This window comes from Oculina patagonica, chromosome 14 (assembly GCF_052425735.1).
Source record: "Oculina patagonica isolate OP01 chromosome 14, crgOcupat, whole genome shotgun sequence".
Lineage (NCBI taxonomy): Eukaryota > Metazoa > Cnidaria > Anthozoa > Scleractinia > Oculinidae > Oculina > Oculina patagonica.
In genome coordinates, this window is record NC_135771.1 from 5,214,443 (window position 1) to 5,239,344 (window position 24,902).

At 40.1% G+C, this 24,902-nt stretch overlaps 1 protein-coding gene across 3 annotated transcripts; it reads left to right on the forward strand.

The window, feature by feature from the left end:
- LOC144638275 (uncharacterized) lies at positions 1-24,379 on the forward strand. 3 transcript variants are annotated; one of them, XM_078497501.1, is made up of 5 exons: positions 1-128; positions 225-282; positions 22,022-22,111; positions 23,369-24,087; positions 24,219-24,379. In XM_078497501.1, exons 3-4 carry the CDS (start codon positions 22,022-22,024, stop codon positions 24,074-24,076), a joined length of 798 nt encoding a protein of 265 aa, XP_078353627.1. In that variant the 5' UTR covers positions 1-128; positions 225-282; the 3' UTR covers positions 24,077-24,087; positions 24,219-24,379. The 3 variants fall into 3 exon arrangements, with proteins under 3 accessions (XP_078353627.1, XP_078353626.1, XP_078353625.1); XM_078497499.1 differs by lacking the exons at positions 1-128; positions 225-282 and adding an exon at positions 21,495-21,825; XM_078497500.1 differs by lacking the exons at positions 1-128; positions 225-282; positions 24,219-24,379 and adding an exon at positions 21,492-21,825 and having other exon boundaries at positions 23,369-24,211.
- The last annotated feature ends 523 nt before the right edge of the window (positions 24,380-24,902 follow it).

Consider the following 24,902-nt stretch of genomic DNA (forward strand, 5'->3'; position numbering starts at 1 on the left):
AGTGTCATCGACAACCAATAGAATGACCACATTTTCACGTCTCTCCCACGCTTAGTTCGGTTTTAATATAACGTTGCATCTTCATTTTAGTCGGATCGGGCTGTATCTGCCAAAGGAAGGCGAGTAAGGTAAGTTTGAGAAGAAGTAGTTTTTCAAATTCGTTTTGCTGTGCTAGAAAAAGAAAAGTGCAACTGAAAATCCCACCATTGATTTATATTCTGCAGGCTTTCATTTCTTGAGATAGGACGCCATCGATAGTAAATTAACAATACAATATCCAAGGTAGGTAAGACCGCAGCAGTCTCCATAAATAGTTAAATTTTCGAACTTCAATTCGTCGCTAACTAACAATTAATGTTACAGGAACTTTCCTAGAAGTATGCTCCTCAGACATTAGGTACCGACTCCTTTTCAACAGAGAGCGCTAATTTTCTAATGCGTAGTTGATGGTGTGGCGCAGTAAACTTGCGAGTGAGCGCTTTTGAAAAAAATAAATTCACGAATGTCGCCTAACGTTTTAAAAGCTGCTCCTTGAACCTCAAGAAATCAAGCCGGACTGCAAACAGTCCACAATTTAATATAAATTTCTGTACGCCAGTTGCATAACGCTAAAAATGAAATAACTGCAGAAGCAATAATTAGTTTGACCGCCAAAGCGCGCGTAAACAACAGAAGGAAGAGAGTCCGGCCCAAGAGAAGTCTGAGTGAAAAGAAATGTTAACTCCTCTTAGGATCACTTAATGCGTTCATTTATTTTTATTTTGGGTTGCACGTTTGTATATATAAGAAACCAATTTTTGATGCCAATCAGTATTATTTTTATTCAGCCTTAAAATTATCGCTGATAGAAAGAATAATCGCCAAAGAGGTACTTAAAAAACCTAAAAACATACAGGAAACAAAGAAAACGCCCATCCACAGCCAAGTGGCCTTTCCTAGAAGCATGTTCCTCAGACAAGGTACCGAGTCCTTTAGCGAGAGAGGTAGCGAGGTTTCATGTTCATAGCGTTGGTTCGCGTCTTCCGACAAGTATGAATAAAAATTTAAGCGAGAATTCATGTTCAAAGCGTTGGTTCGCGTCTTCAATAGTATGAAAAAAAGTCAAGCGAGGTTTCATGTTTAAAGCGTGGGTTCCTGACTTCAGAAGTATAAATAAAAAGTTAAACAAGATTTCATGTTTAAAGGGTGGGTTTAATTGGCGAGTTGCGAATAATAATTAATCGGTATCACAAATGTGATAAATTAGCATTTACGAGTGACAGTTTAACTATAATAAATATTCAATAAGAAGTAACAATTTCAAAGCAAACACTTCTCGAGTGCATTCAAAAACGTAAGAATCGAGAGACGGGAATCATCTCAGTCTGTATTCAACCAACATATCCAAGGTGGGTACTAAGTACAAAGAGCAGGTCGGAGTCTCTGGTGCATTTTGAAACAGCCGTTAAAATTAATTTAATTTTTTAACGGATTTAAAAACGACATGACTAACTTTAGTACACAGGAGCAGGGGTTTCTCGGGCTTTTCATAAAGGAAGTTAAAACTGTTTAAATTATTAACCGATGAAACTTTCTCAACATGAAACAAGCAATATGAAAGAGAACATGATTCAAAATGTTTCATTTAAAATACAATACTACCCAAAAATGGACTGCGTTTGGACAGCCGGAGAAAATATCACTTGATGCTTCACAATTGATGGCGACGAACTGCGTTTTCTTTGATACGCGAACAAAATATTTATCAGTGTTGTTATCATCTTATGATGTCGATGTGGTTTCATACTCGCTATCTTAAATGTTTGACGTTTGAAAATAAAATGTTTGCGGTTAGACTTCTTCATTCAACCATTTGGTGAAAGTATCGTCGAATTTAAGTTTGGAAATGTTGAAAGCTTGAGTGAAAGACAACATTTTTTTTTTACTTCGAAAGCGAGCGGGCGAAACGTGACTGCTTGGTACGGCAGACAGGGTTTTGGCGCAACAAAAGCTAGCTTGTCCTTTGTAAAAGCCGCACAAGTCTGGTAATAGTTTGGCTACAATCTGCTTGGACAAATCCATCAATAATACTTGATATTGAAGTATAAAAGGACAATAGATAGATCTTAAACACGATTGAATTCCAAAGAACATACAATAAGTTACTAAGTTTCTTCGTAGAACATGATGGAAGTAAAATCAATTCATGTCTGTTTTACCGATTTAAACGAAAAAAAATTCAAAGTAATATACATATGATCATTTCAGACCTTCGCATTCTTGTGAATGTAATTTTCGTTGTTAAGGAGGTGAAAGTGTTTTCCCATATCCCCTGATTAAAAAAAGCAGAAGTCGCATGCAATTTCAATACATGTACAATCAATAACCAAACCCGAAACGCCATCAACAAACAATAGACAGGCCGGACTTTCAGTATATTCCAAACGCTCAATTGCTTTGAATCTGCGTCGTATTTGCGAGTGCCGTATTTGGCAATAATTTATTTTTCTAGAATTGTGGTAACATATTTAACATTTCAAAATTACACTTGCAAGAAATATATAACGGAACTTGTTGAAGAACGTTTTAATTAAAATATAATGTTATCGAACTAATGGTCTACCAACCTGTAACGAGGAAATGCTTTTTTCTACACAGAAATTACTCATGAGCAAGTTTTTGAAGTGTTAGTTATATTCAACAATAATCGCTTCGCCTGAGGCGAATAATTGTTTTAGTATAATTTTAAGAGGTGAATATCAAGAACTGCAAAATAACAATAGAAAACACGAAAACAACAAACACAAGTGCTCGGTTGCATACGTGTAAACCAGTTTAATTCATCGATTGAAATCGTAATTTACACTCAAGTTTTAGCAATAAAACGGAACAAAACAACCTCTACGAAAAAGATAGATACCTGTTACCTTTGTTTAATCGTTGGTGACTTCTGAGCAATTGTGAGAATCCTCTCGAAATTACTAGCTCCGGTGAGAAGAGAACTAAATAATGTTTTGCCAGTCGATCTGACTGAGTACATGTGAAACGGAAGTTTTAGCGCTGTTTTCGGTCGTTCGTCCGTATACACTTATAGAGGGGGAACCACGCTTGCAGCTACGGGAAGTTCAGGATCTAACACAGCAACAACAGTCCTTCGGAACGGCAGAGAATACACAGTTACTTGGCTCCAACAACAGAGATTTATTCCAATAACATAACCCACAGTAATTAACGGGATGTTTGTCTAACCGGCGTCCCACCACCGGGGGTGCTAGAACAGTACCAAAAGATCACCAAAGAATATTTTACAGTGCAGTTCTACTTATGCAGAAACTGCAAAGCTAACGCATTAGGTAATTCCATAAAATAGTCTAACTTAAGAATTATCTAATACATTTCAGGAAGGCCTATTGGCTATAACGGAATTTCACTTTTACAAAATTAATCACTTACAAAGCATGGCAGGTAGATAACAGTTATACAAAAGGCAAGTGCGGGTTCCGTTACACTTGGACGCTAATTACAGTTATGATCTTCAACAAAACAACAGGTGACTGCTACGGTTAATGAACTGGAACATTAACCTGCTATTTCAAAACCAAAACAATAATTTCTATGTTGGATTTTCCTATCTTTTAACAGCGAATGCGAATAAATAAAATTCAACCAAATAATCAATTTTCCTCTCCTTACATTCCTCCGACCTTAGCTTGAAACTCTCCCGAGTCAAGCAATTAAAAATAACTATCCAAATTGAAACCATTCCTTAAAAGCAAAGCAGACTTATTGACATGTGTTTGTGTTTATATTGTTACATTTTAAATTTTTGTATTTGATTTTTGTGCCTGGACCGCAGCATTAACCGAACAAGCCGACATATAATGGCCTCGGGGGTCCATAAAAACTAAACTAAAATAAAATACCAAGGCTGATTGACACTTTGCTACCGTCAGTTCTTAAAACTAGACTTTTTATCAGTCAGTTCTTCAGCGCACATAGTTCTTTGCTAATGCCTGGGCTCTTTATCAGGAGTAGCCTACTCCTTTCATCTCCTGCAGCATAGAACGTTTCCAGTTGTTCCTTGGCCTTCCAACTTTTCTCTCTCTCTCTGTGGGAGGTATTGCAAGGCTTGTCTTGCCACACTGGTGCTGTCTCGTTTTGTCTTAACAATTTTTAATTTCTTTCTCTTTCTGTGTTGACTGATTCCCGCCGATTGGTGTTCACGTTGTTTAACGTAACAGCAGCAACCAATGTACGGCTGGTCCGGCATGCGGTTGGAATTAGTACAATCAACTGGTATCCAGACTGGTTGTTGACTGGGTGGGGACTTTGATTCTATGGCGTCGTCAACTGGTTGAAGATCCCCAATTGCTTCTGCAAATGTCCCCAGGGTTGCACCTTTATACAAAGTGACAGGACTGGACGTAGGATTAATCATCCTAAAAGGAATCGTCTCGGCCTGTGATACTTGAACTAGAGACGTGGCTCCTTGAAGGTGGTACCGTTCGGTTAGGCGAGGTGTAGACTCAACTAAACCAATTATCCCTGGGGTGGTCGTTCCCCGAACCCGTGCAGGTATCACTACCTCACTACTGGGTGGGATAACATAGGTAGCCAATGCATGGATGGACTTAAGCTCTTCCTCGTGCATTCTGGGAGAGTAGTCTTCCAGCTCCAATTTTTCAGTTCGGAAGTTTATGATAGCACCATGAGCTCGAAGGAAGTCTCGACCCAGTACGGCCTTGTAAGTAAGACCCTTTATGACTTTCAACTCACAAGGATATGTGCCTCCTGCAAAGGTCAGAGTTACCGTAATTGTGCCCAAAATAGGTAACTGTTCCCCACTTACAGTTTGAATGGCTCTTGAGGGACTTGATTGCGTCACAATCGGGCTGCCTTCAAATATTTCTTGTAAGTGTTCGTATTCAATCACGGACATACTGGCTCCAGTGTCAACAAGAAATCTTGTAGTCTTACCATTGATCTGCACCGGCACTGTAAGTTCTTGTGGCTTCCGAGGCTCAGCGGCTGTAGCTATCTTTGGAAAGCCAACATCAGGACTGGTATTGTGCTGTGGTGCAAAACGACGCAGGAATTCGTCTTCCACATCATTAGGAACTACCTGGTCTGTGGAAACTTTGTCAAGGTTCGTACCCTTGTCCATTTGTTTAGACGCGAGACCTGGGTCCAACTGTGAGTCTGCAGTGCTAACTTTATCAACCTGGTCAGCGGTTGTTCCACAAAAAGGCGTCATCGGTGGATGTTGCCATGGTTTTGTCTCCTTTACGTCATCTTCTATGACGTCAACCGCAATTGATACTCGTGGACCATCTACTGTACGTGTGTCAACTTGAAAGTCATCAGTTGCTTGCAGCAGACAGTCTATTGTAGCCATAGTAACGTCGGGGCTGGGTAACTGGGACCCAATCTCCTTCGTGTCCGGCGGCGTATAATCATCACGGAACTCCAGAGGCGGAGGCAGCAAAACTTCCAAAAAACTGCTATCCAACTGGGACTCAGTCTCCTTCGTGACAGGCGGCTTGTAACCATCTTGGAACTCCAGAGGTGGAGGCAGCAAAACATCCAAGAAATTGCTATCTAACTTGGAGTCAGTCTCCTTCGTGACAGGCGGCTTGTAACCATCTTGGAACTCCAGAGGTGGAGGCAGCAAAACATCCAAGAAATTGCTATCTAACTTGGAGTCAGTCTCCTTCGTGACAGGCGGCTTGTAACCATCTTGGAACTCCAGAGGTGGAGGCAGCAAAACATCCAAGAAATTGCTATCTGTTTCAAAATCATCCATCGGTGGTGGAGGTGGACAAATTGGTATATCGCCCACGATCAAGGCGGTCGTTGACGGTGGAGGCGGCACAATTAGCTGCTCTATTTCCCAATCGGTTAAGGGTTTAAATTCTCCAACACCATCAAGATAGTTATCGCATCCTGGAGACAACAGGTCTTGCTGGTCAGCGGTCTGGTGCTTTCTTGGAGGAGTACTAGAAGCCAAATCGGTTCCTTTCGGTTGCTCCTCATAACAATCTCCAGACCCGTCAAGTACTTGAGAGTTAGTATTGTAGTAATACAGTTCTCCTACATCATAATCCTCCAGGGAGTAATCGTAATCTTCCTCTTCACATTCCACTCCTTCAAAGGCCGCCATACGTTCCCGTCGGCGAGAAGGTAACTCTCTTTGCCGTGACTGTGGTCCCGGATTATAATAGTTCCGTGGTTCCACTCGGCGTTCAGGCATAGGAGCTGGAAGTGCATTTGGTATTGGGCGGGCACGCCTATACGGACAGCTTTGTTGTACGTGACCAGTGTTTCCACAATCAAAACAAATGGGTCTGCCGTCTCGAGTTCGCTGTCTTGGCTGTTGAGATTCATTCCTGTTAGGCAACAATCGTCGGACGAGGCCATTAATTCGAGCTTCTAAGTGTCGTTCACGTTGTTGCATTTGTTGGTCGCGTTGTTGCATTTGTTGGTCGCGTTGTCGCATTTCCTGGCGTAGATCTCTTATTAGCTTTGTTAAATCTTGTTGATTTCCTCTTTCGGGCTCAACATAAGCGGCCACATTTCCTTTATTATCTTCCTTTGTAGCAACAGCATCCAATTTACTAGTCAACACATCCATCTTAGTGTTTAATGATTGTATTTGTTTATCCACAGGTTGAGAATTGGTAGCTGTCGCTGTAGCTGGTACCTGTCCATTAACCATTAGTGCGTTTATTAGTCGCTCAATTTGACTATTATCGCTGGCTTGGTTTACGCGTTTGTTAATAGAATCCAGAGTTCTAGCACAGTCTTCGGCTTCAAGCAATGTTTCTGGCATTCTTTCAAGCACTTTAACCTTTAGTGAAGGTACCAATCCTTCAGTGAAATAGGACACTTTATCCACTTCGGCCACCTGTAGACCACTAAATAGTTCATGCATGTCGTTGTTGTAGTCCGCCAGTGATTCGTTAGATCCTTGACGTCGCGTAATTAAGCGTTGTCGCTTAACCCATGTCCGATCCTTGGTGGAATATCGTTTCATTAAAGCCCTTTTTAATCCTTCAAAGTTCTCCCGCTCCTCAGCTGGTAATTCAAAAAGGAACGTTTCGGCGGGTCCGCTTAAATTATTGATGATCTGCGCTACGGCTAACCGGCTTGTCTTGTCAATTCCTTTTGTTGATAACAAAAGTTCAAGTTTTTCAAACCACCGCGAGATATCTTCATTCTCTCGCCCATGAAACTTGTCCATCTTCACATCCTTAACTAGCATCTTTTGTGCCAAATTGTTCAATGTTTGTTGGTAAGATTGCAACAACTCAGCGCCTACTTCTTCTGATGCTTCTCGGCTAAACATTTTGTCAACACTGTCACCAGAACTAGGACCTGTTTTCTGTGTGCGCGGCGGGAATTTTCCTTTCTCCTCGTCGCTTGATTGGTCGTCAGAGTCGCTAACTTTTCCTCTGCTGCCAATTTCTTCTGAACTTGAAGTGTCTGATTCCCTAGAACTTTCCCGAATTTCGCCTTGAAAGGTTACTCTTCGCGGGAAATGTTTATATATGTCAGCGGGCGAGGTAATAACTGGTACCTGTAGACCACCTGCTGTAGGGACAGTTTCTTCTAAACTTTCCGTAATTTCCTCTTGTTGTTTTCCTTTTTTTGTAGTTTTATTATAAATTGTTCTCTGGTTGCGATTTTCTTCCACTGTTGATGAACTTGTTTCTTGTTCACAACTAATGTCGTCGGCGTGCGTCGCCGAAAGTCCACTAGCACATACGTCAATGCTAATATCCACCGTTTCTAAATTTGTACGGTTTAAAGAAGGCCTCTCTTCGCGAGAGTCGGGTGTGTCCCTACTAGAATTTTCTCTTCGCAACTTGGTAGCTGATTCACTCTGGTCAAATGACAAATCGCAGTTCACACAAGCATCAGCCTTACCCTTCGGGGTACTTGTGTGTGAATACAAATGTTTCTGGCTTCTCAAGTAATACGGTTTACTTTTCTTCTTGAAAAACTTCTTCATGAATCAAATTTACTGCACTTACTTGGGCGATCCTTCGTTAGTCGCTCCAAGGGGTTACATCCTGCCCTTTCTCTGCTTGTTCCTAGAAAGTCTGCTGTGTTTACACTAATTCTCCCCACTGAAACGGAAGTTTTAGCGCTGTTTTCGGTCGTTCGTCCGTATACACTTATAGAGGGGGAACCACGCTTGCAGCTACGGGAAGTTCAGGATCTAACACAGCAACAACAGTCCTTCGGAACGGCAGAGAATACACAGTTACTTGGCTCCAACAACAGAGATTTATTCCAATAACATAACCCACAGTAATTAACGGGATGTTTGTCTAACCGGCGTCCCACCACCGGGGGTGCTAGAACAGTACCAAAAGATCACCAAAGAATATTTTACAGTGCAGTTCTACTTATGCAGAAACTGCAAAGCTAACGCATTAGGTAATTCCATAAAATAGTCTAACTTAAGAATTATCTAATACATTTCAGGAAGGCCTATTGGCTATAACGGAATTTCACTTTTACAAAATTAATCACTTACAAAGCATGGCAGGTAGATAACAGTTATACAAAAGGCAAGTGCGGGTTCCGTTACACTTGGACGCTAATTACAGTTATGATCTTCAACAAAACAACAGGTGACTGCTACGGTTAATGAACTGGAACATTAACCTGCTATTTCAAAACCAAAACAATAATTTCTATGTTGGATTTTCCTATCTTTTAACAGCGAATGCGAATAAATAAAATTCAACCAAATAATCAATTTTCCTCTCCTTACACATGGCCGCTGCGATCTCCAAAACCAGCATGTTTACGATCAATTCAAAGCCTTGGAAACAATCTCTTGAAAATATTTTCGGTCCAAAAGCCTTGGCAGTTAATTTGCAAAATTCCCAATGTTTTTAATATCCAGGACTTGGAGTGATTTCTTTTAAATGAGAGAAATTTTCATTCAGCAAATGCCGCCATGTTCACTGGCCTGGATGGCAAACGTGGCATGGCTTAGTAACCAAACATTCAGATGCAATATTCACCGCCTAGCGCGGTGAATATTTAACAAATATCTGTTATGTACAGATGACAGATAACGTTAACAGTTTGACCATATATGGGCAGCGCGCGCATTTGTTGAATAATAATGCGACATAGTCCGAGCTTCTCGACCAATCAGAATTGAATTCGCCTCTGCAAATTATACTAAAATGCCATAATAAATCGGTGTCACAAAATGATAAATTAGCACTTACGAGTGACAGTTAAGCTATTAATAAATTTTCCATCAAAAAGCTAGGTTTCATTAAAGCGTGGGTTCGCGTCTTACAAGTATAAACAATAAGTTAAGCGAGGTTTCATGTTCATAGCGTTGGTTCGCGTCCTTACAAGTATGAACAATAAGTTAAGCAAGGTTTCATTTTTACAGCGTGGTGTGAATAATCAGTTAGGCGAGGTTTCATCCACAGCATCATCTACATTCTACAGCATGTTGGGACAAGCCTTTGTTACAGGACCCAGCGACCTTGTTCTATTCTAACAGACTAATGGCCTTCATAATGGCCACACCTAGCTTTGCCCACTCTATATAAAATTCACTGTCACGTGTCAAATCTCTCTGTCTTTGGTACCACACCTCCAGGGAGCGACGTGGATGGTCCTGCCACAAATGGTCTGTTCTGCATGTTAGTTTGCGTCTTCACAAGTATGAATAAAAAATTAAGCCAAGATTCATGTTTAAAAGCATGCGTTCGCGTCTTCACAAGTGTCAGCACCTTCGAGTTTAAGTAATTTTATTAAGTTCAAGTTATTTATTAATCTTATTGTTTTGCTTAAGTTTTTGTCTTGTTTTAAGTAGCAAGTCGTTCGTTTTAAGATGAAATAGGTTCTTTTGTAGTTCTCTTATAGGTTCTCCCAGCTGATTGTCTTCTAGCTGGTTCATTGATTGTGTGACTGAGATCTCACAATGACAATTGCTAGTTTCATCAGTTTAGCATTGGCTTTTTATTTGTCTTGTAAACAGTAGTTGCTTTCATCCTTTTTCTGTGCTTTAACCCTTGTAGTCGGCTCCTGACCTGACTTTTTCCGGATTTGGAGGAACTGTCATTCAACCACTTGTGACGTCATGAATTTGCACGTCAGCGGATTCTTGTGATACTCAAGTAATACAGATTGGATAGATCTATTCGAACGACTGTCCATTTTGAATATCGACTGCATTCTGTCAGAGCTAATCGAAAAAAAGGATCAGTTTTTGGTTCAAAATTGGTGCAAAATTGATTCTTGAGAAGGGCAGGGTGCATCATTTACTAAGACAAAGACTTTTCCGGCCAGTAGAAAGGATGTGAGAGTAAAAGGTAGCGAGTAGTAAGAAGGCAGAAAAAAAGATAGGAAAAGAGGCAAGAAAAAAAGGTACGGGTTAGCAAAATAGCCCACATTTTGGCTTGTACTGTTTAGAGAAATTTAGCATCGTACCAACAAAAAGAAAAAACGTGAAATTTAACGGTTAAAAACGGGTTTTTGAGTAAATTTAGGCGGTTAAAGGGTTAATATAATAGTTTTGTGTTTGAAATTACGTTTGTCTGCTTTTGTTCATATAACAACAACGAACCAAGCCAGATCACTCAAAGAAAGAAATAAACGTTTTGCTTAAAACATTAAGTGGTCGTTTCCAGCATTACTCATGCAAAAAGATTTGTATCTTCCACTATTTTGTGTAGACTTTCAAAGTGCACCGCGATCGCACAGTTTCCCCAATGGGGGTGGGGGGGGGGGGGGGGGGTTCAACTTCCGTATTAACCCGCCCTTTCGAAAGTTTTCGATGATGTTCGGAGAATCCGAAGTTTTGGTATGAAGTAATGCGCGGTCAGAGCAGTGAAGTCAACTGCGAGCACTAAATCTTTCAGTGTCAAGCATTAGGAAGTCTTATTGTTGCTTTTTTTTTCTCTCGTGGATCTAAAAGCCTGTTTGGCCTGTTTAGCGTCCCGAAACACGAATCGTTTCGAGATTTTGAGTAACAGTCAGTTTTACATTTGACCGGCACTGTACATTGACTCATGGATTCACATTATCAACTTTAATTCAAATGAAAGTCCACACATGTACGCATTGCGGACCCACTTTTTATTTTCCTCTGTGTTACAGATGAAGGTGTACACAGCGTTTACTCTTTTGATGTTGGTTTCCATGACGAGTTCCAAAGACTCCAGTGCTAAGGATGTTGCAGCTGACATCAATTGCCTTGAAAGTGAAGATGGTTGCCCTCCAGGCATAAGGGATGAGCCGGAGAGTTCCAAAGACTCCAGTGCTCAGGATGTTGCTGCTGACATCAATGACCTTGAAAGTGAAGATGACTGCCCTCCGAGTGTTTGGGGCTGCCGCCGCCGCTGAAGTGTGAAGATGATTGCCCTCTAAGCATTAGGTAGGATATCGCGATATAAATAAAAATGCTTCAAGCAAAAAAGTTTCTAATCAGTAGGAATTTTTATGGGGGGGGTGGGGGAGGGGAAAGGGGAAGCTTATTACTAGTGGGATTTTTTTGCCATACTATGAGCATGTTCATTAACAGATAATTATTTTCTTTTTGGTAATCATATTTTAATTTTTTATGCTCATCAGGTGCTGAAGCCGAGATACTGATTGAGAAATGGTTTGCAGTTAGGGGAAAAGCTCTTAGTTGTCAACCGGCGGCGAGTATTTGTTCACACCCTTTAGAAACTGGATATTTCACGTGTGTACTTAAAAAAGTGTAATCCGTGGGAATTGAAATAAAATGGGTTTAAAAAAGTTTGTTTCAGTGTTGTGTTTCAGGCTTTAGTTGAGGACCTTGTGAAAGTGGGAGTTCAGCTTAGGACGGAAATGATGTACAATGAAAGCTGAAAAGACAGTTTCCACTTTCTGAAGTTGTAAAGTTTGCCTAGGTACCTGGATGTATCGAGTTCTGCACTTTATTAAATCTTTATAACAGTCAGGTAAGACGGCCTTACAAGGGATGGAAAACAACTTTTGGTTCGGGAGGTTCAAGACAACGGGATTCCACCGTTTTTCTCAAATAAATATCAATATAAAAACAACTCCACACAAGAACTAGTGTTCGATAAACGTTTATTTTACAGTTTTTCCAAAATAAAACGGAAATACATTGAACATATTGTACATTCAAACTCGAAGACCCCAGGCAGTTAGTGGGGGGGGGGGGGGGGGGGGGAGTCTACACAGACGAATAAAAGAATCGGCGAAGAAAAGTCAAGAACGAAAAGAAGAGCCCCTTAGACTTTCGCCCGTATATACTTTCCCACCCCCCGCCCCCACTAGCTGCCCCTGGGTCTCCGAGGATGATTGTACATTTAGCATATTTATATATATTTTTTTAAATGAAATAATTTATAACAAGATAATTGGGTTAGACCCAAACCTACCACTATAATTACTCCGTATTAAACTATAAACTTTTTAATACAACGATTCCACTCATTATTAAGTATATAACGGAGCATCAGTAGCAAAGAAATCGTAACAGAATTGCACTACAAGCGCATGCACTTAATGGTGAAAGTTTGGAATCAACAATGGATAACATGTTTTTTGTTAAGTTAATTATACAACAAATATACTTCTTGAAGTTAAATTATGGTGACTTTCACCTAAATAAGTTCTATATCTAGCTCTAACAAATGCATTTTACCATATACCGTATTTACTCGAATAAGCGCCGCGGCGCTTATTATATTTTTCGCGCCTCAAGTGCGGCGCTTATTCGAGGGCGGTGCTCATTTAAACTTTGGACGCCACGAATCTTATCTTTAACAGTAACTGAAAATAGCGTCTTATGATTGTCAGTATTCGTCTCTTTCTGAAAAGAGAAGTGGCGCTAGCTGTCCTGGCAAAGTTCGCGGCCTTCGCGTCATTTACAGAGCTACGTGGTGTAAGAATGTTGGATAGAAAATTTATGGGCGAGCGGTACAGCAATCACATTGAACTGCAAAACATCGCTTTTGTTGGATAGAAATGTCCATGTTTATTTTAGAGTTGCTTTGTAGTGCTGTTTTTTAGTCAAACGTAATTTCTCGAATAAGCGCCGCATCGGGACTACGGCGCATATTCGGGGGCGGCGCTTATTAAATTTTTTTGTCTCAAATGCGGCGCTAATTCGGGGGCGGCGCTTATTCGAGTAAATACGGTATGCCATTAACCGGTCAATCTATTTTATGTCTCGGCTCCGGTCTTGAAAAGAATGCTGAAAGAATATGATTGTACCACCCTTATTTACTACTGATTTGACCAAACACGTGTCGTCTATAACACATTTACTACAGAACTGTTTAGGAGTACTATAAGACTTCGGTTTTTAGCCCTGGACTTCTATCAATAATCCAGGAAGGGGTTTTGGGTTGGTTATATCCGGGGAAGTCTATAAGTGATATAAAAAACCTATTTGGAAATCAGTTGATAGAAAATGACTTTTAAAGGCCGTTTACTCAACAGAAAAAAATGGGTACGGACCTGAAAACCGCTTTATGCGACGGGAGCTTCCTCGTTAAAAATTATTTATTATTATTTGATATTACTATTAAAGAGCTTTTAACTCAGCTCATGTATCCCCAGGCTTAATGATAACAAAAGTCACCATTTCAACGCAACTAATCCCCAAAGCTGAATTTTCAGCGACAACCAATAGAAATAACCACAATTTCAGCGTGTATCCCACGCTCAATATATTGGCGGTTTTTAAATAGCCATTCCCATTTTGGTCAGATCGAGCTATAGGAGGGTCTGAATGGGGTTTAGTGTTAAGTGTTATTTGCCCGTACATAATTTTTACAGTTTGCTGTTAAATTGGCCATTTTTTTAATTTTTACTGTTTCCGGAGAAAATTGTGTTTGGAGTGGGAGTGTTTGGAGGGTTTTTAGTGAAAAAACCATAGTTTTTCAGCATTGTAAATTCTTGTCTGCTCCTCGAAAATAGGTAATAAAACTACTTATGATCTTTGAGCCTGCGCTGTGTGTTCTCCTCGGAAATCTTCGGACATCTTTGATAGTCTCCGGAAATTTTCGGTAGTCGTCGGAAACTTCGGCGGTCTTTGGGAATCTTTGGTAGTTTTAAGAAATTTTCCGAAATGATCGGGAATCGTCGGAAAGTGTCCGAAAACTTCTTGATATACTTAATAAAATAATATTGGCCTTTTTGGAGCCGCTTTTGTTTCTTTTCGGAAAAAAAATTCTGTTACAGTGAATTTTTTACTGTTAGTGTTAAAATGCCTAAAATTTAACTGTTTCATGTTACAGAGCCCAAAAATTAAGTGTTTACTATTATCGAGGTACCCCCATTCAGACTCTCCTATAGGTGTGCCAGGTAGGATAAGCCTCAAAGTAAGTAATTATTCAAATTCGCCTTTTTGTACTAAAAAAAGGATATTGCAACTAAAAGAACCGAACGTTGATTCATTTTTTCCCAGGTTTTTATTTCTCGTGAAAATATGCCATTGGTAGCAAGCATTAATACAACATTCAAGGTAGGTAAGATCTCAGTAGTCTCGATTAATAACGCACAGGTCACCGTTCTTGTTTAAAAATTTTTGAACTTTTAATCAATCTTTACGAACTTAGCTGATGTTTTAATAGTCCAGTCATTTTGTGGTTGGACCTGCAACTTATTGCAACAGAAGCTTTCTTACCGCCAATCATTTCGAATAAGCCCCTAGATCAACATACTAAAAGTCCCAAAGGATCCATGCATGGGAACATCTCGAAAATTTAACGGATTCTAAGTCGTGCTTTTGCGTAACATGAAAACGAGGCTCAAAAACAGAAATTCTGTTATTATGCTTGTTTATGGCCAGAATTTCATTCATTTCATCCAAAAACCATGAAATGTACTTCAAATATGCCTGAAAACTTTCATCCGAAGGAAAAATTGATCAAAAAGTATTCTGTAAGCAAAATAAATCTCATTATATGAGGTGCGGGCGGACTGCGCGTGCAATGATTTTGCCGGTCAGTATAATATTATGGTCAACTGCGTTTGACGCATATATTTACTCCAGAACTTCCCTCTACCCTGATCCTTCCATAGGATGACCAATGCTACCAAGGAAGCTTATTTGCGTGTGAAAGGCTCCTAATTGCAAAATAACTTTGCCTAAGTCACTGTTAGCTGGTTCGGTGCTGATGATGTGGAACACCTTCCACCAAAGGGGCTGGTCAAATGTGACGATGGGGTTAGCGATGTTGTGGCGCCGCGCATGTTCAGACACAAATTTTTAGAGTGGAGGAAATACATGTGACGTCGCTTGGGTTCAGGTCCCCTGATGGTTACCCCGGTGGACAGTTTGCATCATTCCAGCCCATGCATGGCGTGTGGTGTTAAACAGCAGAAACGTCTTCCAAAGTATGTCCAAATTCGCTGTGGGATCTACTACTACATTTGCAACAACTACGTTATTGTACTCTATTTCCACTTGTGATTGCCTTGGCTCAGATGGCGGGCGTATCAGTATTTCTTTTTTTCCAGCTGCTGAGATGTCTTGAGGACTAATCCTTCGTCTCGGGACTCGACGGGACGCTTCTTTTTCGGTTTGTGCCAGGAGTGATGGTACAAATCATGCCCATGCCATGAAAGGTGTCGTTACCGTCAAGGGTTCGTAGATTATGTTCCACATTGTCAGCCACGTACTGAACAAACTCTCTGTCATAATCTAGAAGCCATGGCGACGAAGGGTGTCTATAAGAAATCGCGATGCGAAGTTGTGATGGAGCTGCACTGCTAAACCAACTTGTAAAAGCGCAAGAATCACTCTTGGTCGCGCCACCTAAACGATAGCCCGTCCAATTGATGCTAACTTCCCGTTATCTTAACCAACCAGAATACCCTCCAAAAACATCTTTAGCATGGCTGGGAGGAATTTAGCGCTTTTCTCAGCTTCTTTTTCGATCAAAGGGTAGATTTCGATGGATGTTTTATGCAATTTGATGTCATTCTTGATCAACCTTGAGGCAGTTCAGATTATACTTAATTTTTCCGTATCCAGATCAACATCATTTTGTTGTGAGTGAAATTTGTGCAGAATAGCTGATGCGGTACGTACTTTTAAAGTTTTCCTGAAGTCTTGCTTTCATATGGGTGCGGCTATGCGGCAGTAGTCGAGTCACCAAGATACTCCTCCATTTTATCCATTACATCAATGACAGTAATTTGTTGGTCGTCGTTCTCCTTAAGAAAGCTCGCCACTTTGACAAACGCTTCGTTTTTTTCTTCATCTTGTGGACGTCCGATTTTTCTTTTCTTACTATCAGGCTGATCTAAGACACTGAATACTTTTGGCATTTGTTTTTTGGTTCTGAAGTTGACGCTGCATAACTGATGGTAAACAGCACCGGCGGCCGGCAAATCATAGACATTTGAAATTCTCGCCTGTACCACATCAGCCCAAAAATCCCCCCCTTTCAGAATATGCCTCTAGTACAGTCTCTCTTGTCTCGAGGGTTGTCACACGGAACACTTCTCCTGGCTTTTTCTTTTGCTCCTCAAAATCAATTTCGTTACCACAGTAGAAACAGTCCGTATTAAAGCTAAAGAACTTTTCACTCTTGCGATCTTCCGAACGACGTCGGCTTGAGGTTTGCGAGCTTGCAATTTCTTGTTTCTTGGCTTGGCAATGTTACTAGGGTGGGAATACGCGCGGCGACATGTCTTGTGTACCTTTTAACCGGGAACAGTTTGGATGTTGTCATTGCGCTCTGCGCTTGCGCGGTTTATACCCTCACTTCCCTTCAGACGGAGAGATACTGTACTATGTCATCTTCAAGCGATTTTTGGCAAATCGCACAACACATTTCATCCATTTTAGGCTCTTGCTGGTCTAAAAATTACCAGGATACAAATTAGACTGTGTCAAACGTGCAATAGAATCATAGACGCTCTATGTTTAGTCCAATAAATTTCAGCAATCGGGTTTAAAACCTTTCGGAAACATATCATTCTTTTTAAGTAGAAGAAAGGATAACATTGTTCTTATTTTAACTCACTGCAGCGTCGTATGCAGTGATTTCGCTTTTTAGTTTATATTTTCGAAGCCAGAATGTAATACGTTGCATTTCAACTGCGTTGAAAGTCTCAAAGAAATACTGTAGCCGCAGAAACTCGCTAGAATCGCTTTAGAAACAATGCTTTGGATGTGATACACTATGATTCAGCAAAGGGAAACTTCTCCATTTTGAAAGAAAAATTACTCTTGAATTCAGAATACTCTTGTATTCTGAGTTTTAACTCAGAATACACTTACCTGGTCGGAGCACAGAACATTGAAGTTCTCAAGCCATTTTGTTCGACGGAGATTAAAATTTCTGCAGGCGTTAAACACAGCACACTATACCTGCGAACTCTCCCGCCTTGGGTGTGAGTCTCGGCTCCGAGTTAAAAACTTCGATCTCACGCCAACTCACGCTTTTCTTACTCTTTCCGCACGAAAATTAAGCTTTCTTGAATTGTATCACTATTTTTGAATAAAGGTTTAAACAGTTCAACAAGTTTCATTAAAAAGTAAAAAAATAAAAAATCGCTCCAGATAAAAAACAACTTAATGTCATTTAGTCCTATACACAGGGTTGCGAGTTTTAACACGGCAAGCACCTGAAATACACTTAAAATTAAAGCTGTGTACATATGAAATGTCCCAAATTAACTTGATTTCTAAAATAAAAAAACCTTCCACTTGAGATATCGTTTCAAATTTTGTTGTATTTTTGACTTTTAAGGCATAAACACGCGCGTTTTTGTAAAAGCTTTATTCAGCCTCGTTTCCATGCATCTCTAAAAACGTGTCTCGGAGCTTCTCAAAAAACCCATTTTTCAATAACTTTCCCTTCCGAGATTTTCTGGGACTTTTGATATGTTATTAACGATAAGTTTCTCGGTCAAACACCGTTGGAATTTCTTCTGTTGCAATTAGTTGCAGGTTGACCCATTATTTTTGGTAAAATGACTGGACTACAAGTATCTTGCTCAGACAAGGTATATGCTTTTCAACAAAAACGCTTAGCTCAGTAAATTTGCAAGTGCTTTTTGGGAATAATAATAATATCAGTTGATTAAACTTCAAGAATGTCGTTTACGTATATAAAAGCTACTCCAACAGCCCGGCACAGTTATCAGATTTGATAACCACGGCCAAAACAAACCATTAGCCAATCAACCCCCAAGTTTGAGCTCATGTGACATGTTATCATGGCAACAGTTCTCATTTTAATATGGCGGCCATTTCAAGAAAGCTTGTTTACACGGCTCTCAGTTAAATGCGATTCAAATTGTACACTAAATTAAAGATAAAAAAGTCTAGATTTGAATTTCCTCTTGGCCGCATGCATTTACGTTTAAATTCTTGTCGAAAATAACAGACAAAGCATATTTAGATTAGGTCATCGAACGCGCGCGGTCTTAGATCTTAGGTCTTAGGTTTCCGGACATCCGGAGTTTATTAGCTTTTATCGTATTCCCCTTGCTTGTAAAAAAGTATTTCTCCAAATTTGTTGAGACTTTTGAATTTGTCCAAGTGTACTAGTACATCAATATAACTGTGAATGCCTTTATTTGAAGCAATTTCATCACCAACGCTGCTAATATTTATTAACTACGACAAGAACGAAACGGATACAAAGGTAGAGAAATAAAAGATGCCTTGTTTATTGAGTTCATACTCAGAACTTCTTTGTCTCAGTGCCTTCGGCGGTCAGTTGCTTCGATGATCTGTGGAATAAAGAAATATTTGGGTTAATAAGCGTGACAAGATGTAAGAGAAAAATATACCGTCTACCACAGTCACGCGCTTCGAATTTACATAACAATTGTTTGAAAAGTAGATGTGTATTACTCGCTCTGAAAGCGTGTTGCGCGAAGAATAAGTTGAATAGATCTGTTACTCGTTCTGTTGATGTGTATTACAGATGTGTATTACTCGTTCTGAAAGCGTGTATAACAAACAAAATAAAGCCCGCTCATTACAAATTCAAAGACTTTGTGACTCACGTTGCCGAGATAACAATTGCTCATAATACTTCGCTAATTTCACTGTCTACCACTAAACGACTGTAGACGGTACCACTTAACCCTCTAAACATAAGCAGTAAAGAAACAAACGAACGATTTTCTAGATCTGTATGCAAAATGAAAGAGATAAATATACCGTCTACCGCAGTAACGCAGTTCATGATATTACATAACAATTGTTCGAAGGATATGTCCAAGATTGGAAAGTAGATGTGTAGTACTCGTTCTGAAAGCGTGTTGCGCGATGGTTAAGTCGAATAAACAGATAAATGTGTATTACTCGTTCTGTAAGCGGGTTGCGCGAAGGATAGGGCGAACTGAAAGCGTGTTTAACAAACAAAATAAAGCCCGCTCAAATTCCATTGCGCATACAGCGGCCATAAATTCAAAGACTTGGTGACTGCGTGCCGCGATAGTGTTGCTCATACTTCGCTGTACTTCGCTGATTTCACTGTCAACCACAAAAGGACTACGGACGGTAGCACTAAGCCCTCCAAACGTAAGCAGTAAAGAAACAAACGAACGATTTTCTGTATGTGAAAATCCATTATTTAACCATTTAAGTCTACTCATTCTATAGAACGTACACTAGAAACACAAACAATTAAACATGGCGGTCAGTAGGGGAATCAGAGAGCAAATCACAAAACCATAGTGCCCTCGTACAATTCTTTGTGCCCTCGGATGAGCAAGCGATAAATCGAAAGAAAAATAATTGAAGAACACACCATATTTTCTACGTGTTCCACAAAAATGCGCAACTGACTTAAAATTTACGGCAAAGAATATAAACATACCTGGAATGAACTGTCATCCTCGAGCGATCTCTTCAAATCGTCAAACAAATACCCGCACAACTCACCACCGACGCTCGCCATTTTATGCACTTTTGAAGTTCATCTTTCTCTCAAGGTCATCGCGTAGAACTATGGGTAGAACACACGAACGCAACCGAAAAATAGACGAACAAACGAGATATCTTCCGAAATCTCACCGAGCTGCGAAATGGCGCCATGTTGTGACGTCACGAGGTTATCAAATCTGATAACTGTGCGGGACTGTCCAAGGACGTTCGCGCCAAAATTTTCTACTCGATAGATTTCTTTAATTTTTTTTTTGCTGCGGTCAGATAATGAATTACTTGTGTCAGAAATGCAAAAAAAGTTGGGGTCACCGACTTCGTTTCAGAGAAAAAGCGTGTAGAAAACTACCCTGGTTTTGAAAATTTGGCGCAAGTAATTCAGCATGGTTTACAGGGTTAATAGCTAAAAATATCGAAGATGACTAAACGGAGGCTAACGATCTTAGTCACATTTTGTAAACGAGCGTCTGTTGCCTAAATAATTCCTAGTTTTGCATCTTTTTTGTAAAACTAAACCCTGGAAAACGCATTTGAAACTGTCGTACGGTAACAAGGAAAGCTCAAAGGTGGAATTTAAACCGTCAGTTTGACAATTAAAACAAACTTCCACTCGATAGATTTTTTTTTTCATTTTCTCGCAAAACGTAGATATTAATTAACAAAAGTGATCCGTTAAGAAAAAAGTAGGGGTCACCGACCATTTAAGCGAGCAAATTGCAAGCGAAGCTAGCGGAACGGCCACCTTCCCTATATGCTCTTAGAAATTTTACTCAGCGCGCGCGCTCAAAGTATGACGTGGCATGGCGTTGCGACATGAATTACGTGCGCAGTAGGGGTGCGCATAAACAATTAGCGCGAACGTCCTTAAACCTAGAGATAGCAAGGGACTGCTGCTGCTGATGCACGCTAGTTGCATAACGCTAAAAAGCAATTTACTGTATACTGAAAAAAAAAAAATTCAACTTTGAAATGCCGTCACGTCGAATGAAAAGACTCTTAAACACTTTTACCGCCAAACCCCGCGTACACAAAAAAGTGAGAGAAGGCACTGTTAGTAATTGCAAACCCGCATAGGATCTCTTAATGCGTGCTACGTTGTTTGTGTTTTTTGTTGTTGTTTAAAGTTTGGGTTGCGTGCCTATATAAAAAAAAAACAATTTTGTATGCCCATCAGTGTTATTTTCATCTAACCTTAAAACTTTCGCTAATTGAAAGAATTACCAAGAAAACGTAGAACGCTCTTTCACAGGCCAGTGTGGGAGGTTTGCCTTTTGGAAAATTAATGGAAAAGGATAGAATAGCCTTAATCATAATTAGGCAAAATTAAAAATTAAATTGATAAACGCGCGTTAGACCCAATACGAGGTTTGAGGGACACCTTTTTTATGTATGTATTTTAACTAGAATATTGGTGACTGCAATTCAACTTTTTCCGCAAACGCCAATATAATTTACGCACGTAAAGCCACTTTAAATCCGGCACCCCGTTTTTGTCACGTAATTGTAATTAAAATTGCGCAAATGCGACCAAGTTCACAATTAATTTTATTTATTTTCACTGTTTAGTAGTTATTTTAGTTTTTCATTTGAAACTTGGAAGCACGTGTTATCTTTTGGTGTCACACACACACAACCCTCAGTCATGTGTTATATATTTTCTAGATTAGGCCAGTTTCAGGGCATAAAATGTGGTTTAGTTTATTTCCTTTCTAGTAAACCGAACAGGAACGTGTAAGCAAATATAATTTTCTAGCCACACTAGAACATGAAGGAATGCAAGTTCGCTAGTTGTGGTTGACCATCACGTCATACCCATGCTTTGAGAAACAGGATGGCAACACAGACTCCTTAGCCCTAAACATATAAAGTAGCTTTTGCCTAAGTTTGTCAATTGCATTCAAGACCTTGTGGAGAGCACTGTTCAGAAGTAAGAACTCTTTTTAGCCATGGTAAGTCAACCTCTAGCATCCTTGGGGCTAAACTGCAAAATGCAGGGCCACTGTTGAAGACGGATATACTTGGTTGCTTGCTACGCTCGGTTCGAGCTCGGTAGTCACTGCCAAGCCAAATTAGCCACTAAATCTACACTTCCACTGCCGAGTCAAACGACCCACTTTTAATTTTACTTTCCCGTCTGAGTTCCAGATGAAGGTGTACAAAGCGTTTGCTCTTTTGATGTTGGTTTCCATGACGATGGCTTTAAGCTTGAAGAGAAAGCTATTTGGAAATGACCAGGTAAAAAAAAAATACTTATAATTCACTTAAAAAATTATGGCGGACACGCTATAATCATACAAGCGATCTTTTAGTAATTGAAAGGAAAAATAATATGTTATTAATAACTAGTAGTAATCAGAGATTAGGGGAGTGCATTAGACCTATTGGTAAAATAGACCCAAGGTAGGCAGGCAATGGCAAAAAACGTCGGTCGGCCCACTAGTATATGCTTTATACCAAAGTTAGTTAATATGCATATACCTCACTAAACTAAGCGAGGAGGATAAGTGTGAGAAAGATTATGTGATGAGTCAAAAGAACATAGAATGAATGAAATATTATGTACACAAAAATAATCACTGGACTTGTTATCGTTTGGCACTTAACGAGATTTAAACTTCGACAAAATTGTGGAAAAAGTTTCACTTCGATTTAAAATTCCACAAAGTACTTAAAAATACAGACAGTAATCCACTACACGCATGTAACATTCAATGTACTACGATTTCTCCGTCAAAACGTCTAGTGTTTCTTGGAACAACGATATATCACAAATTCAAAAAAGTGTTAAAACAATTTTGATCCGTATTATACCCACTCTCGATGCATGTAATTCTAACAATTCAATTGTAGTTTTGTGCAACGTATAATTGCAGGAAAACACGCTGGTTTAGCTACGAACGAACTCCGTACGAAATTACAATTTTGGCCACACTTTTGTAGCCCTTTTTCTCAAGCAAAATAATGTTTTTGAACTCAGTTTGGGACGCCATCTTGTTTTGCATGAAATCGAGGCCATCTGTGGCTACCAGTTTCCCGGCCGAGATTTGCCCGAAATTAAGCGGGGGAGGCTAATCGTGTGTCCATTCATCTGCACGTGAAATGCGGCTCGATTCATTCCGCATAACAGTACACAGGCATACCAACTCAAAAGACACAGGACACAAAATCAAAATTAGGCTTGCGCTCTCCTTCGTCGAACGCAACAATGAGGAAACATAATAATTAATATTTATAGATTATAGGCCGGTAACACTCTCTTTTGTTTATAGGAACTTCTTTTTAATTTTTTTGAAGGGCTAGGTCAAGATATTCTAGTTAATTCTGTTTATTCAGTTTCGCAAATTAGTAAATCGCTCACAAGCTCAGCTGGAAAACAAGAAACAACCGTGGACAAACTAGAGTCCTACGTCTGTGAGAACACCAATTAGGTTCGATGTTCTGAAGTCTAGTTTTAATGACAGTATAATGATTAGTTTTTCTTGGTCATTCTAGGTTGAGTTGGAGAGTTTTAGAGACTACGGTTCTAAGGATATTACTGCTGACATCAATTGCCTTGAAAGTGAAGATGGCTGCCCTCCAGGCTACAGGGATGAGCCGGAGAAAGACTCCAATTTTATGGATGTTGCAGCTGACATCAATTGCCTTGAAAGTGAAGATGGTTGCCCTCCAGGTTACAGGGATGAGACGGAGAAAGACTCCAATTCTATGGATGTTGCTGCTGACATCAATTGCCTTGAAAGTGAAGATGGTTGCCCTCCAGGTTACAGGGATGAGACGGAGAAAGACTCCAATTCTATGGATGTTGCAGCTGACATCAATTGCCTTGAAAGTAAAGATGGTTGCCCTCCAGGTTACAGGGATGAGACGGAGAAAGACTCCAATTCTATGGATGTTGCTGCTGACATCAATTGCCTTGAAAGTGAAGATGGTTGCCCTCCAGGTTACAGGGATGAGACGGAGAAAGACTCCAATTCTATGGATGTTGCTGCTGACATCAATTGCCTTGAACGTGAAGATGGTTGCCCTCCAGGTTACAGGGATGAGACGGAGAAAGACTCCAAGTCGAAGGATGTTGCTGCAGACATCAATTGCCTTGAAAGTGAAGATGGTTGCCCTCCAGGCTACAGGGATGAGTCGGAGAGTTCCAAAGACGCCAGTGTAATGGATATTGCTGCTGTCATCTTGCCCTCCAAGCATTAGGCATTGAATAGGTAGGATTTCGGGATATCGGAGTGGGGGAGCCTATTTTTGAAAGGGATTTGTTTGCCATACTATAAGAATGTTCATTGGCAGATAATTATTTTCTTTTTGGTAATTTTTTTTCATTTTTTTTGCTCACCAGGCGCTGAAGCCGAGATAATGAAATGGTTTGCAGTTATGGGGAAAGCTTTTAGGCGTCAACCGGCGGCATTTATACACACCCTTCAGAAACTGAAGATTTAACGTGTGTACTTAAAAAATGTAATCCGTGGGAATTGAAATAAAATGGGTTGAAAAAAATTGTTTCAGTGTTGTGTTTCAGGCTTTAGTTAGACGATCGTGTGAAAATGGTTTTATTTAATGCTTTTACATTAAACCTAATTCAGGAAAACGCATAAGCGACATTAACAAGAATATTTGTGACCGCAATTTGAGTAATTTTCGCATGTTACAAGGTAATAAAATATTATTTTGCCAGACGTATAATAAATATGTACATATGTACCTCAGTCTTGGTCGGCGTTTTACGTGTTTTTCCAAATCACTACCGTTGCCATGGACGGCGGAGCATTTTTGCAACGGGGGGGGGGGGGGGGTGACTAGTGACTTGAAGTGGGGGGGCTTAAGGGACTCTTCTCTTATTAATTCTTTATTTTTCTGTAAAAGTGGGAGGGGGGGGGGGCTAAAGCCCTCCCAGCCCCCCCGGCTCCGCCGTCCCTGGTTGCCTAAGATGCCAAGTTTCATGGCGTTAGCCTCTAGGTAGGGTCGGAAAATTACGTACAATTATAACTGAAAAGACAGTTTACTACACCTTCTGAAGTTGGTG